This window comes from Antrostomus carolinensis, unplaced genomic scaffold (genome assembly GCF_000700745.2).
Source record: "Antrostomus carolinensis isolate BGI_N321 unplaced genomic scaffold, ASM70074v2 scaffold16207, whole genome shotgun sequence".
NCBI classification, from domain to species: Eukaryota; Metazoa; Chordata; class Aves; order Caprimulgiformes; family Caprimulgidae; genus Antrostomus; species Antrostomus carolinensis.
In genome coordinates, this window is record NW_010329645.1 from 30,407 (window position 1) to 50,385 (window position 19,979).

Here is a 19,979-nt window from a genome sequence, read left to right on the forward strand (position 1 = left end):
ATATTCTAAGAAGTCTTTCAGTATATATGTGAAAAAAAGGATAGCTCAGCAATTTGCACTGGGGCCCTGGGAAAAAATGCTTAAAGGAAACAGAAGTATAAGAAACAAAGCAATGAATGTAGGTGCTTGAAAAAAACAAAACCATGTAAGTCAGGAATGCTTTTGGCTCGGACCCACACAGGCAGAACAGATGGCTGAAGGCATGAAGCAGCTGGTGACTGCCTTGGGGCACAGTGGGGTCCAAAAGGAGATGGGTAAACTGGCAATCTTGCAACTGTGTGGTCTTTTGAGCCCAGGTAAGCTGGAGCAGTGCTGATAAACTGTTTGAATTATCTTTATTTGCTAATGTGTATGTTATCTACATGATAATTGAAGATACACATTTATGGTATCAGCAGCCTTGTGTAGTTAAGCGGATTTAGGTATGATTTCTTATCTGTAAACTTCAGGGCATTATCAAAACACTGAGCAGATGTGTGTGATAAGCCTGGTGTGTTTTCCTACTCCAGACAAAGCTATCGGTTAAGGGGTGACTCACACTCAGGCTTCCTACAAAAGTTAAAAACTTTTTCACATTTTGCAAAATCCGAGAATCAGACTTTTAACTCAGCGTTACAAAACGCAGACTAACAGGGTGGCAGAAAACACAGGAACCTTGTCAGCGGCCACCACCAAGGAAGACCTGATTGTCTTGTTAACAGCCACTGGAAGCCTGGGAGGAAGAGCAGAAAAGTCCCACAAGCAAAATAGGAGATGCTGAGTAGATGAAGCTGGAGATACCAAAACAGACTGCTCTTTTTGTGGAGGAAGAGGACTGTATTGTTCTGGAAGACGGCAGGACTGTGAGCCAAGGGGGTTTGGAAAGAATGTGAAGAAAGAAGTGCTATGGGTAGGAAGGGGTTTTGAGGTAGGCTGCTCAGAGCTGTGGGATGGCAACAGTTTTGGAAAAAATGTATGTTGAAAGCTCTGGATTGGAAAGTTTTTGGATGGGAGGACAAGGTGTGTGAGGGGCTCCTAGGCAAGAGGTGACAGGGTTATCAGGCCATTTCTAATCAAGGCTACAGATTCAGGAGTGAGACATATGCTCAGCACAGGACTGCTCCTTCCCCTTAGAAAACAACCCCTATTCCTTTTGTAAGCTGCTAGAAATACAATAGCCCTAATTTGTCTCTTATCTCTGTGATGCCCACTTGCTCTCTCCCAAAATCGCTCCTCCTGATGGAGGCCACCTTTGGGCCTGATCCTGAGTCTGTCATAGACTGCAGCATCACTCAGGTCAGAAAGAACCTGGGATGCCTCTCATCTAGCCTGCTGCTCAAAGCATAGTCAACACTGAATGGAGAGCTTCTGTCACAATTGATGGAAAGATCTTCATTACCCTCAAGACATTTGTGAACAACTCCTTTGCCTTTTTCTCATATAAACCTTGAGCTTGTTCTTACAGCATCTCCACTTCCAAATCTTTCCTCTTTTGATTAGTTAGACAATACTGACTTTGGATACATATGCAGTGATTTGAGAATACAGAACAGTAAACCCTACAAATAGAAGAAAACCAACAGGACATCTATGGTAAAATAGAATCTTTAAAATTTTTATGGTCTTCTGTATTTCCTTTATTCTATTGATGCACAGCAGTCATCATAAACACTTTAAGCAAATTATTATTTCAGCAACTGTAAATGAAGTATGTTTATGAGACTTTTTAGATAAGTTTAATCACATTAATTCCAAATTTATTTCAAATAAATCAATAGAAAGAGACTAACTAATAGAACAGCGTATTGCAATTGTGCTGGAAAATTTACTAAATTTAGATTCTGTTTCACCCAGCAGCTCAAGAATACAGAACATGGGAATGGGATTATCTTGCCTTTCTCAGACAGCCCTGATTTTATTTTAACTTGAATAATAACAATATCCTGCACAGTTTGGCTTGCACATTGCAGGAACAGTTATATAATTAATGACAGCCATGCAAAGGCAAAAGCTGATATGCTAAGGAGCTTATAAAGTTTAGCTATCTTGTGCCTCTTGAGATGTCCCACAGAAAGCCTTAGTCTGCTAAAGGAGAAGAGAATGTAGCACTTTCTTAAAACGACATGCTTTTCTGAAGGAACACCTCAATCTTTACAAAAAACAAACTAATAAGATCTTAGTATGTTATGTCCCATTCATGATATAACATCCATTGCTTAAAGAACAAAAAAAAATTAACTAATAGGTTTGTAAACTAATTGATTACTGAGAAAAATTATAGGCATTTACTATTTTTATTTATCTTCATTTTTCATGCAAGTTATTTAACTTCTGAACAGCCATTCTGGTTTTTTAAATAAAATTTTAAATATATATGTAAATTGCATCTTTCTAATATTTTTTTCTCATTCATTTGACAATTTATGGCCAGCCCCTGTTACTGGCCCCTTACACAGACATGTAAAGTTACTCTTTGCTTGAAAGGAGCCCACCTCTTGTTTGAAATGAGGTGTGCTCCACTGGTAGAGACTGAGATTCCCACTACTCAATTCTTTTCTTGAATTTCAGTTTCTTGGCTCATTTATTCCTGCAATTTAATTTTATACAATGTGCTGGGGAATATGTTGGTACTTCTTATTTTTGAAACAGAAATTAATTTTCTGCAGGTGATTGCTAGCTGTTTTCTTCATTAAAACCTGTGCAACCAATAGTAAATAAAATAAAGTGCAAACACTTACATAAGGTAAAAGGATGGTATCACTGCTAACACCACACAAACTAATGAGAAACTGCAGTGTTATCCTAAGGTTGTTACTCCATTTTTCATTGTTGGCCAAAGCATTCCAGACATTTTCCATCTCTGGTCCAGGAATTTCATCTCCATACTGCAAAGGATCATAGGCATACATTTATTGAAATATGCAGACCTCCAAACTAAGGTGTGCTCTTTTAGAGCATTTTCTCATGCAAAACCAACAGTAAAATGCTGCAAAAAGTGACAAAACAGCATTTTCAAAAGCTATCTGACAGACTTCAAAGTATAAACTCTATTTAAAAGTAGGTTCAGATCCATAGAAGGACTTAAATCACAAGGTGATCCTAATGTCAAGCAGTTTATTTGGTTTCATCTTTACAGCTGTTCAAGCAACTGAAGTTCTGTTTCTGCCTGTCTGTACCTAAGTGCATCAGCCTCCACAGCCTCCACAGGGGTGAACAATTCAGCACCCTTCCCTGAGTAAATCCTCGCACAACTGAGCATTAGACAGCCCTTCACTTTCACACTGTAAACGAGCAGCTTTTGCTCTCTTTTGCAAGACACAGTTACAGGAATGAGTCCCTTTTGTCCAGTCATTTAAAAGGTTTGTGTGTGCATCCAGGATGTGGGAGTCTAAAATTGTTTCCTGTGTAAAATTTTTGGCTCTCACTTTGAGAAGACTGTTTTAACCACTGCACAGACTGACATTCTGCTAGGTGAGGATTGGCAATCTCCAGATGATGCTATTCTACTGAGAATGATTTAATACAAATTAGCTACATCTACACTACTACTGGTATCTGCATCTACTGTCACCTACACTGGCAATTGGAGGTGCCTGTCCCTTTATCAGGCATACAGCCTCAAAACTAAGTCAATCAATATGGTTTAAAGAAAGCAAACTTGTTCACTCTGGAACAAAAACTTTATGTGGTTTTGGAAGCAACTTCCCCCAAGGACTGCTGCTGACAGGTGGTAAAAGTGAGACTGCATGACATCTGTTTCCAACCCATAGAATACCTCTAACAATATCCTAGAGACTCAATACCATCAGGTAATTCACAAGCCTGTATCATGCCCTGGATATGCAACAGTATCAGAAAAACATTCTGGTCGGCTGAAGCACAGTCCCCACATTACTTCAGACATGCTCATATGACAATGCACACAAAATAATAATTATGTTTTACTTACAGGGCCTCAACATGAGGCGAGATCCAGAATCAGCTGCTATGTAGCATGGAGACATTCTACTCAGGAGAGGATTAATCCTGAGTAGGACAGGAAATGTGAACCACTCTGTCCCATATGACATGGGTACCAGGCATTACTTCCTGGAGTTTATGTATTTAGCAGTTTAGATATATGCACTGAATCTGGCAAAAGCAGTGCCAGAGCAGGCACAGCACACTAGTATAGCAGCCTGCAACTTAGCAAAGAGAAGGAAAAGATGGATTCCCAGTACCTTCTCCACCAGCTGCTTAGGCATTTTACATGAAAAAATAATTGGAAAAAAGGAATCTCTGGTCCTTTATCAGGACCTGGGATGTAAAATAACTTCCCTTTTACAAAAGAATTCTTTAACTAGCACCTTAGAAATATATACTATTTTTTTTCCTTTTCTCTCTCTCAAAGAATATTTAAGTGTTTCCTAGAAAGTACAAGAGCTTCAGTAGGACAATTTCCAGGTGCTCATTCTCACCCCAAATAAACTTTCATCTGTTGCCTTAGACATTAACCTGGGAGGTGATACAGGAGGGAACTGAACTTAGTTCCTCTATAACTAATCATTAATGCTCTCACTATTAAGTTGTTTGGGTTTTTTTAAAGGGTAAATCACTTTTCTTTGTTCATATTTTGAAAGAGAATAGTTTTAGCATTGTCCTTAGAAGAAAAAGTGAAGGAACTTCTCCAAAAGAAGGTTGTGTCTGATTAGCACAGACTGTTCCAGTGCCCTGTTTTGGTGCAAAATTTCTGGTATCACAGGGAAGAAACCTAAGTACCTTTTACTTAAGAAACAGAACTTTGAAAAATTCAGAAATTGTTTTGCACTTTGGTTTTGGTTTTTTTTTTTTATTTATTTTTTTTATTTGCTTTGCTTTTTTACCTTGGCTGTCATATACATGAGATTATTAAGAACCAGTGAGGTGGCCTCAGGGGAGCCCCAGCCATTGCCTTTTAGTCCACTTGTGACTGTTATATCCCCATCCTTGTCCTTCAGTTCATCTTCTGGAGTGGTAGGGCTTGAACCAGGGAGGAGCAGTCTGTTGTCTACAAGTTCAATATTATGAAGCCATGGCAGCAGATAGGTAAGCATGATCTGTCTTCCATTTGGATGTGTTGTTGGAAATCGCTGGCTTACCTCTAAAATAGTAAAAGTTGAAAAGGTTAACATGTTAGTTTATGAAAGAAACCCTAAATACACAGTTTAAAGCAGATTTCTGATGTGTTTAGACCAACCTGCAAACCACAGGCATACAGAAGCATGTACTGGAGCTTCCTGAGGAGAAACATTAATTTAATGGTCAATAATAGCAGGCAATTGGTCAGGCCTTCTGTCTAAAATAACTAACATAGTCTGCGCCTAGAAAGTCACCCCTTGTTAATGTGCCATATTATGTATTATGTGAAACAGATGTCAATAAAAAAGAAAAAGGATAATTCAGTTACTGGCTGTTATTCTAGAATTTCAAGAGCTTTTGGAGTATTACAATAAATATGCAAAAGTGTTCTGCAGAATTACAAGTGCCCCATCAGCCTCCACATTTCTAAGCTATAGTTTAAATCTTAAGGCACTTATTATACTGAGTTTACAAAAACACCTTGCACTTATTAGGAGTCTTATTTCCTGTGGAGAGGCCTATAAAATTCATGGTCGGCTGCCAGTCCGGGCGTGCTGTATACAGCATTTTATATAGTTTATAAAAAAAGAACTGGCACTGTAAGAGAAAGGAATTTGGAAAATCTAGGATAAGAAATACAGTGATGGGCTTCCTGCCAAGGTGAACCACATCTCTCTTTACCAGAATTCTTCTGTAAAAACAGTTAACATTTCCTTTCCTCACTGCCTGGTTTTAAAAATCTTCGACATACACTGTTCTCTTTCCATATGATTCTAAATTTATAGAAAGGCTGTCTGATTTGGACTGGGTATCTGAGCTCTTTTAAACAACATGGCCACTACAGTAACATGAGTAAGTGATAAGTAATAATGAACAATATTTGCTTTTTTTAAGATAAATGAGCCATCAGAATTTTCCTGGACTAGTTATTTATAACTCATGGTGTCTTGGGTACGAAGAAATGGATGATGTATTGTTTCTTTACCCTTCCTCCAGCCCCTACAGACTGAGTAAAAACAACATAAAGAATTTTTAAAAGCCAGTAAGTATTCTCATGATTATAGACATTGCATTCTGTTATTTAAAAACTAGAGTAACATATTAGATGGATTAAAACAGACAGGTAGGTCTCAAAACATAATTGTTCCCAGGAATGGTCTCAGAACATATTCTGAATGGTGCTCCCACATGTCTGATTCTTTAATATTTTTCTCAGTAACCCTGACAAAATGTATTTCTGATAAAATGATACTAATGACTTGTAGATGTGGCAAATAACAGAAGGTATAACAGAGATCACTCACTCATTCAGAGTGATTTGAATCATTGGTAAAACTGGAGACATGCAATAATCTTCCCAAAGTTGAAGTCATGTTTACACAAAATGAAGAATTTTATCCTTACAAGTATCACCTATATAAATGTATGTATAAGAAGAATCACTAAGCTTAACAAGAGAACCCATTACAGTAGTTTGCCAGTGTAACTTTTTAACTTACTCAGGGCCCTTGTAATTTCAAGATGAGACAAGTGACACAGATGACAGAACCCTAAGATGACATAAGTGACACAGAATCCCCAAGCAAGGTTTTTAAATAGCTATCCTGTACTTTGTTCAAGTACCTCTAGGAAATATATATTGCATTCCTAAATCTGATTTGACCTGAACCAGAACAAAACCAGGTCAAGCTAAATTTCTAAATAGAATTGCTGTTTACAGGTAGAAATGTCTTAGCACTCTCTCATTTGTACAAAAATGTAAAGTAGATAATAAGTCAAATACAGGTACCTGAAAAAAGTGGAAGGGTAAGTTCAGGATACATCCTTGCTAGTTCATATGAAAGAAGGGCAAGTGAGACACTGTAAAGAGGTGGCAATGGACCATGTGTACCATACAAGATACTTCCCGGTCTTTGCTCAGCTACCTTTTTTGAATAAACAAAAAGCTTTGATTCAAGGATCTATGAAAGAGGGGAAAAAAAAATGTAATGAGACAATAAAAAATCATTAATTCAGGAAATGTCAGCATTTCAAGTTTAGATATCAGAGAATGATCTATATGCTTTGGAGTATACTCCCAAATTTGAAAGCCATCATAACTCATATTTTTCCATTAATTTTTATATAAATATTCCCATAAGTATTTATAGCCAAGACAAAACTAATTGTTTATTTTCAAAACAAAACTAAAAAGCAAATATAACAGTACTTTATAAGAAATTCACAAAAAACCCCAAAGACAGGGGTTGTTTTTTTAAAAAAAGTAGCTGATACATGCCTGCATAAGTTGCATGGAAATTTCATAAATCTCTCTGTTGGTGTCAGATGCTTTGAACAGCACCAAGTTTAAAAGCGTCACTATATCAAAAGGATAGTTCCTAGAAGAATAAACAGTACATTTTTGTGAATGTTAGTGAGGAATGCAGATTATATTACTCTGATTTACTCTGCAATATGGTCTAAAGAGAATGTCATCTTTCTTTTCTCTGTTCTACTACCTGAATATGGGAAAGGGAGTTTTATGAACACATGCTGCTTGATCAAAGGGCTTTCTGGTGAATGGGAAGAAAGATGGTATTATTTATAATTACCTTAGACTAATGCTTAGGAATGCACTGTGTTACCCACAGTGAAAAATGCAATACCTGTGTCTAGAACTGTCAATTCATTTTAATTTGCAATGTAAACTGTTTATAGAATGGGCCAAGACCCACGAGAGAAGTTGGGTAGCACAAAAATTTCCAGGGATAAAGTACTTCTTAAGGCAAGCTGCAATCAAAACAGTCCCTTTGGAGAAAAGGCATTCTCACTGACATGAACATTCCCAGATGTTAGACAGTTCTATCAAAATAATTTTCAAAGAATAAGCACAATAAACTGCTTCAAGAAGTCCACTATCTATAAAGTCAACATTAATTGTAAGGGTAAACATATTAAAGTGTTAACCTATGAGAATATAGCTAGAAAAGCAATTCCCATGTCACAATATTTGTATTTTCACTAAATAAGTTTCTGCTTTTCCATGGTGATTTGTAAATGCACCTGATTCAATTGCGAACCATCAATTTCTCATCCTAGATGTGAGCTATTCTGCTCCTGGATGGCTGCAGAATGCCTATTTGGATATTTTAGTGTTAAAAAATATGGCAAATACGTATGGGTGTGGTATGGGACACACTTGGCAATTCCAAATACTAGCTGAAATACATCCTCAACAACTATCTCATTGCCCTTCCATTAAGTTTAAAATATAATTAAAAAAAATAAGTGAAGGGAAGTGGCTTCTTTGAAGAAAGAGAGACATCAACAATGAAACACATTACTGCTCATTTTACAAGTAGTTTAAGCAGTGGCCTCTCTATACATGCTGATAGACAACAGAGGAAAAACTGTTAACAGCTTTCAAATATTAATAAAAATCCCCAACTTGATATCTATCAGACTTTCCCTTCAAAGCAAATAATGCAGATCATACTCTCAATTTTTACTGTAGGTATCAGAAAGATTAATTTTTTAGGACACAGTGGCATAGGTAACACAATCCAAGGAAGAAAGGCTGGCTTAAAAACTGATACATTTATATGTTCATTAAACAGAAAAACCCTTAAAACAACTGAATTTGCAAACACAAAATTCCATTCATATTTTAAAAATCTCACTATAACGCAGTCTATAGTTTAGTCATTCCTGTCAGAACAAAAAGTTTTTACAGATAAATTCTAAAATACTTGTTTTCATTTGCTGTATTCTAAATACTTCTCTATTGAACTATGCTGATCACATATCTTGCCAAATTATTTTTTGTCAAGACTTTTTCAAATGTTCATGTTTTAATTAGGTGCAAATTATCTTATTTTGTTAGACTACTATTAAATTTCTGTATAACTTTTATCTTGAAAAGATACAGAAAAAAAAAAAATTTCTGAAGGCCTGACACAAAAGCAGTATTTTTATTTGTGTCTTCACACAGTGTGTTCTTGCTTAGCACTAGCAGCACTGATGATACCAAGCTACAGAAAAGGAATAGGTAACCAAATCAAATGAAACCCAGCTAAAAAAAGAACAAACCAATTCCTTTCAAGCTAATAACATTTAAAACGTTTTCCCTTTTATAAAGTAAATGAACAACCGTGTCAAATATTTTGAAACTACATTTATGACTGATGTTCAAATTAAAGTGTTATGCTTATTTTGTATCTTCCTGAGAAAAAAGGCTTAAAAATGCCAGAGATTTCAAATATACATACAGTAAGAGCATCTGTTACCAAGCACAACTCTTTGTGTTCAGAATCAAGGAAGTAAAATTATACAGTCCTCGAGAGCTGTTTGAGAAGATATAACGTAAGAGTGTGACTAATGTTTCTTTACAACACGAGCTGAACTTCCATTTTTTCTTTACATTTGAAAATGTAGATTAATAGGTTAATTAATACCTGCTTCCACACACAGTTGCAATGGCTTTGAAACATCCAGAGGCAAGTTGGTAGGATCCAGTATAACATCGATCTATAGCCCAGTTGAAGAGATTGATTTGATCAGGATTCAGTTCTAGCAAGAGGACTACAACTTCACAGCCAAGCTGATGAACCTGAAAAAATAAATACATGTCCAAACATGATTGGAGAGATCAGGTGTGTTTATTCTCTACAATTCTTAGAGTGACATAGGCAAAACAATGGGAAAATTCAAAATAAATAAAAAGAAGTCAGAAAATTTATCATAAATTTATTTTAGTGATAGCACAGCTGAAATGTGACTCAGTTTTCAATACTGCTCACTTGAAGGAAAACTGTGTGTACAAAGACTACATAAATGAAATAAATTTTCAAAGAAGATTTCCAAAATTAAGCACAGAAAAAAGCAGGATCTTTGGAAAATCTAGGATGCTTGATAGGTGTTCCTGGGCAACTTCCATCTGTACTGGTTAACTGACTTGTTAAATGTTTATTTTCTATTTCATGTGAGTTTCATGAAGTGACACACTTCCATGTTTATCCTTATTTTGACTAACACAGAAGCAAAGCAGACAAAGAAAAATATATTTTGCAAGCCTGGGCATATGAAAACTTGCATCTTTAATCCAACTACATCAAACAATCTAACAACTCTCCCTACGGACCTTCAATCACTTAATCCTTGTACCTGCACAGCTACCAACATACCACAAGCAGGGCTTGGACTATGTCTTTGTGATCCTTCAGGAGACAGAACTGCAACACCAAACACTAATACCTATTAATATTTCATCACCAAATGTAGTTCACCACTTGTAAAGACTGCAAATGATATTTAATGTTAATGGAGAGGGTAGGATCCTTCTCATATAAATCTGAATGAGCTGTATAGGCAATGTACCTTAGTTACAGTCCTTAATTACAGTGATTAATCATGAAATATAGTGATTAGCTTAGGGGAAATAAAATTCACCTATCATATCCAAATTTCATTTTTCAAGAGAAAAAGCTAAAAAAAAGGTAATTTTGTGCCCCTATTTACTATACGAGTGATATATACCAACAATCCATTAGACATGGTTATATAATACTTGTTAATGAAAACATGTCAGGAGGAAAATGTATCCTTTACTTTCTCTTGTTCTGTGTTCCCTTCCCACATCCATAAGAATTTCAATTATACATATCACTTACACATATCTTTATAGCTCCATCCCTACCAACATTCCAGAATCTTATCTCATTTCTGAAAGATTTTCTCTGTAGCTATCCCTTCTTTCTTTACCTTATCCAACCTTTTCTTTTGCTATCAATTACCATTTCTATAGCATTTATCCTCTATCCTTCACAAGACTTCAGGCTCTGCTGTCTGCATTTTTTTAGTAATCACAGTCAACACTGCTGGTATGAGACTTAGGGACAACAGCAGGTCAAGATAACACAATAGCAAGTGCAAGATACCACAGAGGGAAAGATCACTGTTCTCTATCCACTTGATGTAAATTACTCCTCCTTCATCAAATAGATAGTCTAATCAGCTATAAATACAGAAATATGACTGGGTAGTTACAAATTAAAAACGAATCTTCACAGAAATGGAAGAGAAAATGGCAAGAATAATCTATTACATGTTCTTTAAAAAGAAAAAAACCAATGCTTTCCTTCCTCTCCTGAACCATTTATCCTCTTGACTTCTTTAGAAAACCTACCCACTCACTTTCATGCAGATTTGTTTCACCAGCATTTTTGTTACAAAGCAGGAAGGGTTTTTACATTCTTATTTCACAGAAACTTACTCCAAAACAGAATTACTCCAAACAGAAATACAAATATTTCTGAGCTCGTGCCATTTTTAACCTTTCTTTATCAGCAGATGAAAAGTCTAAATTTCTGTTGCAAGCAACGCTGAGCCATAAGGCAATTTTTTTAGCTTATTATTTACCTACATTATATTTTCAGAAATAATTCTTTTACTGTTTAAATGCTTTTGAATTAATTACTCTTTTGTATTAGAACCTTGCACAAAGGTTTCCTGCTCAAAATAGAACATACACAGCCACAGTTCTTATAGTCACAAACTCTTTACTCACCCAGTACAGAGATTACAATTATTCATCAGTGCCACATTTTGGTGAGTACTTACACGTAAATCTTGACAAGCCAAAATGTTATCAAGCCATTTGTAAAGATATCCGTCAGGGGAAAGACCAACATTATCAAATACAGGTCCACAGCAGAGCACAGCTGACATGGCCTAAAAACACAAGGAAATTTAGTTACATGTCTGGGCTAACAGGAATGGTCTGTAGTTACCCGGGTCCTCTTTCTTGCCCTTTTTGAAGATTGTAACAGCTGATTTTGCTAGAACTTAATAATTATGTTGCTATAGATGTTACTAAATTCAAAATTATGCTCCTTTGGAAGGAATACTGTGCCCAGCTTCCTCAGTCTTCAAGACACATTTTGTCATTTTACCCAGTCTTCACAAATTGAGCTACAAAACAATTAATTTTTCAATAGTATCTTTCTGCAAAAGTTAAAATTGTTTTACACCAAGTGATGCAGCTTATATAAGTACGTAAGTTATTATTTTCCCAGCTTACTTATGTGGAGGAGGTGCAACTGGTTTTGCCACAAAAGTGTTTTATTATTACCGAGCATGTCTCCAGGCAAGTGTGGGAGACAGTCCTGAGATGTGCATGTGATACTGAATTGGTACTATATTTAATTTCAAAGCCTAATATCCTCTTACTGAATCTGATAACCTGTTAATGAACAGCTAAATAAAATTTTAAATTGCATTCTGATTTTCAAAATAATTAGCCTTGAAAAGTATACAAGTTTGCATCAAGTATGCCATTTCATATTTCTGTGAAATAAAGGGAAATAAGCCCTACAATTATTTGTATTTTGACTGGAAAATTGGTATTACTGGTTTTGACAGTGAAACTTTAATACCTTCAGTGCACAATACTGGTATCTTGTGATCTGATGATTTCTATCACTGTAACGGTCCAGTGGCGTGAACATAATACTGAAAGGTCCTGCCCACTGGCTGAATAAGATGAACAGGTGATGCCTCAAGCTCTGCTGAGGGAAGAGAAATCTCCTGTGGTGAACTAAGTGAACAGAAATAGAAATAGTTGTAATTTGTTAATGTTAAATACACATTCATGTGGCAGAGATAATAACATGAACTTCAAATTTCCACAAACAGGGAATCTTTCTGAAATTTTAGTATATACTTAATCCAAAGTACCTATGCTCCTTTAAAAAATCTAATGTAGTGAACAAGATGCATCTTATTTCTAAGAACCTTCAGTTCTGAATTAATGTTTATTTATATAAAGAAGTACATCTGACATTAAAAACTGCATGCAAAAAAATAATTATAGAATCAGACCTTTCACTGCCTCTTGCATTCCTTTAATGGTAAATATTTACTTGTTCTTTCCAATCCTTTAAATGCAAGCCCAAACAATACATATGTCTTATTCTAACACAGTAATAGGTAGGGACAAGAAACAAAAGAAAATTGGTGCCTGTTTGTCTATGACAAAGATGAAGTATACTTTCTGAACAGCTACATTACCTTAACAAAATAAAAATATTTAAAAAAATCTTCACCATGTGGAGAAAAAAGAAGATAAATCTTCTAAACAATAGTTTTAATTCCCCAAAGCAAAATGTGATGGCAGGGGTGGTACTACATTTATTAAAGAGATTGTAAAACTGCTACTGGCTCAGTATTTTTCATCTACAAGGTGTGCTGGAAGCCAACAAAGTCTAACTAGACAATGCTAATGCAAATCAATATGAACCATGGCTAAAGATGATAGATGTTGACACAATAAACATTTATTTGCTAGGAGTTAAATATTATGGCTTCCTTAGTTATTGATATATTTTAAAGCTGTCTTGTTAGCAGAAAACACATCTCTTTAGAGAATTACATACTGAATTATTGAAATGCATCAGTTATTACTGCATTCTCTCAGAACATAAAACATGGCAGTGTAAAATTCATACAACACAGTCCTTTCTCACGTGCCTTGTAGAATGTGAGAATAAATGCAAAGAAGAAGGCCTTTGCAAATACTCATGGCAAGGTAACTACTAGAAAAATTCTGTACTGTTAATATCATTCAGAAAAGGAATAAAGGAAAGAAAATCAGTATTTTGTTTGTTAACAGCAGCTAAGAACTTGACACCACTCAGCTGAAAGGGAATTTTTTTACTGACTTAAGTGAGAATAGCAAGGATGCCATTTTTTCCTTATCTTGTTCAACTATTATATACTTTTTATGTATCTTATAGCTGAAAGCAACTATATGACTTCTTTGACAAAATTTGCACACTGGGAACTCACATAAAAAACATTTGTTCATTATTTATTCCCTTACTGCACTCTTGAATTCCTTTGTATTTATTGCTACCAATGCTGTTATGTCCTGTCATAAACGATCTGGAGACAACAGATTTACATAGACTGAGTAAGCTCCAGACCGTGTCTTCTAGACATTACATGGAAGCCTTGAAAGAAGACTTTTTTGAAGTCTTTGCTAACGGAATTACGTTACATTCTGAAGTGATCTTGCAATATTTTATAAAAAGCATGGAATCAGTTGGACAAATCTTTGCTATACACAACTGCAGTCAGGTAACATGGGATACAACCTCAACACCTTGGGCAAATTTTTCACTCCATTTAATAATGCACATTTCTGTAACTACCTATATTTTTCAAGGCCTTTCTGAGTTTATCAGAAGTCTGGCAAAAAAGTCAAAAGGAAGCAAATCAGACCTTACATCAAAGAAACCAGGAGCCCCTGGTGGTCAGAGATAATTTATTTCCTGGACTTACAAAGAGATTATTCTTATGTATGAATACTACAAGTCTCAAAAAGAAATAAGAAATTACTTTTCTAATACATACATTAAATGCAATTTCATAATATGTTGAGATAGTTTAGCACCATACCTGGAACACACTGTATCAAGTTGGCAATCATTGCACTGAAATGTGCTCTCATATCCTTAAGGATTTCAACTTCTTTATCATTTTCAGCCTCCAGAAGCATGCGAGTCAGATCAACATACTCTAAGAACAAGGCTCCAAGGGCTAATGTATCTCTTTCTAAGGCTCCGTTTGTACTAGCATAAAGGAAAAATGTACATTAATATAGAGTAATAGTGTAGTTCTACTACAGCTTTCTGAAGAAATGCATTAAAATCTCTCCATATCTGACAGATTACACAATTCGTCAAAGAACATACTGACATAAACTCAGTGTTGTAATCACTGAGAATTAATTCACTTAAAGATCAATATTTATGATGACTGATAGTCCTACCTGTCACTTATAACACCAGCATCAGCAAGTAGTTCAAAAATTCGCAGTAACTGTAGCCTTAGAAGATCTCGGCGTTCCCGACGTTTCTTGTTCTTGGAATTTAAAAAAACAACCATTTTTTACATGCCTAAGTGCATACATTAAAAACTAGTAACTTCAGAAATGTCAGCAAAGTAGTGAAATTTAAGAATTCCAGTTCAAGCATTTTCTTCATGTTGGAACTTGACTAATTTTGGATATCTCATAATGACTGTATGCTTATGCCTCAACACAGAACTAAGTATTACCAAAATTTTGTCTTTGCAACTACTTTTGAACAGTAACTGTAAGTTGTAAACAGCTACCTTAGTCATCGTTGAAAATGTGAAAATGAAACAAATACTGGATAAAAATTAATACACAAGGTTCCTGTGCCACAAACATGCTCTCTTCAGGTAGCAGGGATATTCATATTAGCTTTACACCACCTAATTTGAGTGCTGGAAGGATTGTACAGTGCAGAACAGATAACCAGCTGCCAGGAAAATACTTTAGTCTTCAGTGGTGCACAGGCAGAAATGCAGAGGCAAGTCGCTGCACTGATGTGTATTAATCCACTTCTACCCAGTATCAAAACAAGTGACCTTCAAATCAATTACTTCTTAGGAATGGAAGGCACACAAGTGAAGTGAGGTGTGAAGCAATCCAGAGTAGAAATGGTAGTGGTTGTCAGACACAGAGTTATTAAGAACTGTCCACATGGAACTTAACACAAATGAAGCTCCTGATGAGTTAATTAATTTTTGTTTATTTCCATATTGGGCATAGCTGAGAGCCTCTGTCCACCTATTAATGATTTAACTTCTTCCTGACCACCATTCTTTGTGTGGCTTCTGCACCAAAGACTATGACTTGGCAGATGGGTCAACAATCGGTCACCATGAGGACATCTTATTGAAACTGCTGCGGAGGACAGAGCAGTGAACGCACAGTTTGAAATTGCTGAGACCCAGGTAAGCAAGTTTGGACAGTATTAACACAGTGACATTGCTCTCTGTACGTAGCCATGCAGGCTTCTCAACAGAGCTGCATGGACACAATGGCTGTGTCTACACTGGTAAACAGAGAAAGGGACCATTTGTGGCCCTAAAGTCAAGTGGTACAAGCTGCCTCATATTCACACTGCTCCAGAAGACTTCAAGAAGGCTGGCTACGCTCACGTTGCTTAGCAGGACTTGTGCAATGTTGCTCTGGGCCGAAGCATTGTCACTGTGTTTTCTCACCACAAACTGCTGGAGGATGGTGCTGTAGCCAGAGCAGGGGTTTTGTGACCTGGCCCGTAGGCTGCTGCACTCAGGGAGGCAGGGGTGAGGGGAGCATGGCAGAGCAAACAGCTGGGGTAGTTTGGAGGACTGTGTCTAGTGGCTTGGTGCCTTCTGAGGCTTGTTCCTGGGAGTGAGCTACCTGCACTCTCATCTGAGATTTCTGTCTTGGAGCCAGCTGGAATGGTCCAAAACCGAGCCAGGGAGGGAAAATTGAGCAGAACGGCAACTTGGTACTGAAGCTCTCCCATGGCTTTCCTGTTAAGCCACAGGGACACATCCTGTGACTAAACTGCTTAGTCAGTCTACCACCAGAGGATTTTAAGAACAGTTTAGACAACATCTGTCAGGAATGACACAAGAGTAGTTCATCCTGCCTTGGACAGATCAAATGGTCTGTTGGAATCCCTTCTAGCACTACTTTTTATTATAACATAGGACAGTACTATAATGAAGGTGAAAACAATGATGAATATGCCAGTTAACCTGCTGTACTTAGAATAAACAAATTAGTCAATTGAAATTGAAATAGATAACCCTGCCTACTCTGCAAATAAAAAGCACATTGGAACACTACCACAAAACGCGCTTGTAGCCCAGCTGTGTTACAAGGTATTTTTTCCAGATATTGAAAGTGGCTTCCAATATTTCTGAGTTCCCTATGAGGAAGTTCCATATTTGTCTGGAAATTTTTCCTCAGAATAGATTTCTATATTGCACATTTTGTATCACTGATAGAATTTAAATTAAACTAAGTTTTAATGGAATTATTTTAAGTTGTCATAGAAGCATAGAATCATAGAACATTGTGAGTTGGAAGGGACCCACAAGGATCATTGAGTTCAACTCCTGTCCCTGCACAGGACAATCCCAAGATTCAGACCATGTGTCTGAGGGTGTTGTCCAAATGCTTCTTGAATATTGTCAGGCTTGGTGCCATGACCACCTCCCTGGGGAGCCTGTTCCAGTGCTCCACCACCCTCTGCCTGAAGAAGCTTTTCCTCTAAGGTTTAGGCCAACCTAAACTTGCCCTGGCACATCTTCCTGCCATTTCTCCTGGTTCTGTCACTGGTCACCAGAGAGAAGAGACCAGCATCTGCCCCACCTCTTCCCCTTGTGAGGAAGTTCTAGACTGCGATGAGATCTCCTCTCAGTCTCCTCTTCTCCAGGCTGAAAAAACAAAGTGACTTCAGCCTCTTCAAATACGGCTTCCCCTCTAAGCCCTTCACCAATTTTGTGGCCAGGTTATGTTCTCATACACAATTAATAAAATTCTTGTTGCATACAGAGCTTTAAATTGTTACTTAGTATAAAAGAATTTCTTTGTTTTTCAAGGAGACAAAATTGCTACGTTTAAATTCATTTTGTAGTTCAAACCAACTAGTACATTTAATTTCCTCAACTAACCTCTGGTCTTCTTTCTAGGGCTTCTTTCATTAGTGGGTGAAGTTCTTCTACTAATTCCCTAAAATAAAATTAAAAAAAAGAAAATAAAATCTAGTCTCCTCTGAAAAGCATCAATATTTTAATCAATACATAAACACTAATGTCTAAAGTGCAAATAAAAATTTGAGTCTATTTAAATTACAACAAAAGTAATGCATTGGAATTAGAGGAAAATAATTGAGAATAAGAGGAGTGGAGAAGTACCTGAAAACAAGGGAATTTGTTCTTCCAAATCCTAATACAAGTGATTCTGTTATTTCTATGCTTTCAAGTCTCATCAAAGGCACTAGCTGCTTTAGTAAGACTCCAACAGATGGAGTTCCAATAGCCTAAAATATATTAAGAAATCATTGATGTTTAATTGTCAGGATTATCAATATTAAGTAAATACATTGTTTTTTACACAACATTTTACATTGTCCAAGAATCAATAACTATTTAATGCTGAAATTATTTTACTACCAGCCTAACTGGATGCCTGCTACATCATAATCATCTAGGTAAGGCTTAGCAAATAAATACATCTGGGAAATATCTTTGCTTCCATTCAGATTATTGTAATAATTTGTTGTTTCATTAAAATATTCCAGTTATTGCATTTGTGGAACTACTGCTCCTCTCAGGTTGCTTCTACTTGAAATTGTACTTCATGTAATATTCCTTCATGTCTGACAGGCATACAACGTTTATTTAGAAATCTGCCTTATTGCTTAATAATGTTATAAATTTACAAATTGGAGTGCTCTACAAGGAAAGAAAGGGTATGACAAACTAAAGTTAACTTCAACACATACATCCAGAACTTCTATCTTGAATATGTATCACCCAGAATGTGAAAAAAGTAGCATTTTGAAAATGCCATGGCTTTTGCCAAGTATTTATTGACACATCATATTGATACAGATTATACAGATGTTTTGATTGTTAACTGCGTACCTCTAAGCAGTTTGTGTACATCAAAATATTCCCCTAAGTGAAATACTTTCATCAGGATATGATTTTGCACGCAGCTGTGGTTTAGAACTCTCCTAAATGAATAATTATTTTGAAACAAGATGCATCACCTTATTATCGTAGTTCACTGTTCCATCAGGAGTGGTAGCCATGATCTCTGGTGTTGAAGCACGCAAGTGTCCTGGGCTCATAATACTGGGCTTTGCTACTCCAAAACAGAGAATAAGATAGTTTCTCCACAAAGTAACATAGTTGTCTCCACTGCCTGCTGTACTTGTTTTCTTTGCATTAACAGGAATACTAGGATTTAGAAATAAATCAAAATTATTAAAAGCATGTCCCAGCCTTAATTACAGAGTATCTTAAAATATTTTAAAAGGGAATAAAACATGCTATGTAGCCATCAGTTACTATTCAACATGACATGATACATGGGAAAAAATCAATGAAGGAAGAAAACTAGTTTTTCATCTTACAAGTTGCAATTATGAAACTCAAAACTGAATGTCTGGGTAAAACTGTGCAGGAGTTAAAGACTGATACTGGAACATGAGACTAAAAAAGTATTGTATCAAAATCACACAACCCATAAAAATGACTTAAATTTAGATTGCTACTCACTTGGGATCCACAAGAGGCATTATCAGCTGTAGCCTCGTGAAAGCGTATGGCCAAGCATAGCTGAGAGCTGTAGGACAATGTTTCGGTAAATTCTCCTGTCTAAGAAAACTGAACAGGCAGAGAACCCATGGGTCTTTAACGGACTGTGCAAATATCCAGACATGGGAAGGACTTTTCACATCATAATGGCTATTTACTAGGACGGCATTCCACTCCACCAGCCACTGCAAATCCACACTGTGTGTTAATGGGATTGTTGTCTATGGAGAGAAAAGATTAAAAAAACACAGTGACAGCCATTTATTTCCTGCCATGTTCCCCTTCAGTACTTGCCTTTATTTTCAAGCTCCATAGCCAACTTCTGTTGGATTTTTTAGACCAACACTTTTATGCTGCCTGTCACATTGCCCTTTCACTCAGCTCTTTACAAATGTTGGTAAGAGCTACTCCATTATTTCTCCTCTGGTTCTTCCTTAAAGCTCCTATTTACTGTGATAGACAGAATAACTTGCCCTTGAACCCTACAATAAATATTGATCATGCTGATCAGTATAATCTCATTGTTACTTTCTACTCTCCTTGCTGCCTGCACTCATTCACTGCCTCTTGCATGAGACTGCAACCTGTAACAATTATAGACTGTCCTTATGCTCATTGTCTGAACAGCCAGCCAGAGTCTTAGCCCATGAGTAAGACTCCTACGAACTATGACAATATGACAAATACCACTGCTATTAATAAATATTCTTCAGAATTAATCAGGGCATTTGAAT

General features: G+C 36.4%; 1 protein-coding gene across 1 annotated transcript in view; it reads right to left on the minus strand.

Moving 5' to 3' along the window:
* Positions 1–19,979, minus strand: part of FRY (FRY microtubule binding protein) — a gene marked incomplete at its 3' end in the record, with an annotated part of 132,062 nt that overhangs the window by 29,784 nt on the left and 82,299 nt on the right. Inside the window, exons 21-33 of the mRNA XM_010172653.1 lie at positions 19,207–19,466; positions 18,696–18,885; positions 17,836–17,960; positions 17,593–17,650; positions 14,885–14,976; positions 14,512–14,684; positions 12,489–12,649; positions 11,674–11,784; positions 9,510–9,664; positions 7,355–7,454; positions 6,866–7,037; positions 4,842–5,098; positions 2,718–2,864 (exon numbers count right to left, since the gene is read on the minus strand). Coding sequence (XP_010170955.1) covers positions 2,718–2,864; positions 4,842–5,098; positions 6,866–7,037; positions 7,355–7,454; positions 9,510–9,664; positions 11,674–11,784; positions 12,489–12,649; positions 14,512–14,684; positions 14,885–14,976; positions 17,593–17,650; positions 17,836–17,960; positions 18,696–18,885; positions 19,207–19,466 — 2,001 coding nt within the window. The remainder of the gene's footprint in view (positions 1–2,717; positions 2,865–4,841; positions 5,099–6,865; positions 7,038–7,354; positions 7,455–9,509; positions 9,665–11,673; positions 11,785–12,488; positions 12,650–14,511; positions 14,685–14,884; positions 14,977–17,592; positions 17,651–17,835; positions 17,961–18,695; positions 18,886–19,206; positions 19,467–19,979) is intronic.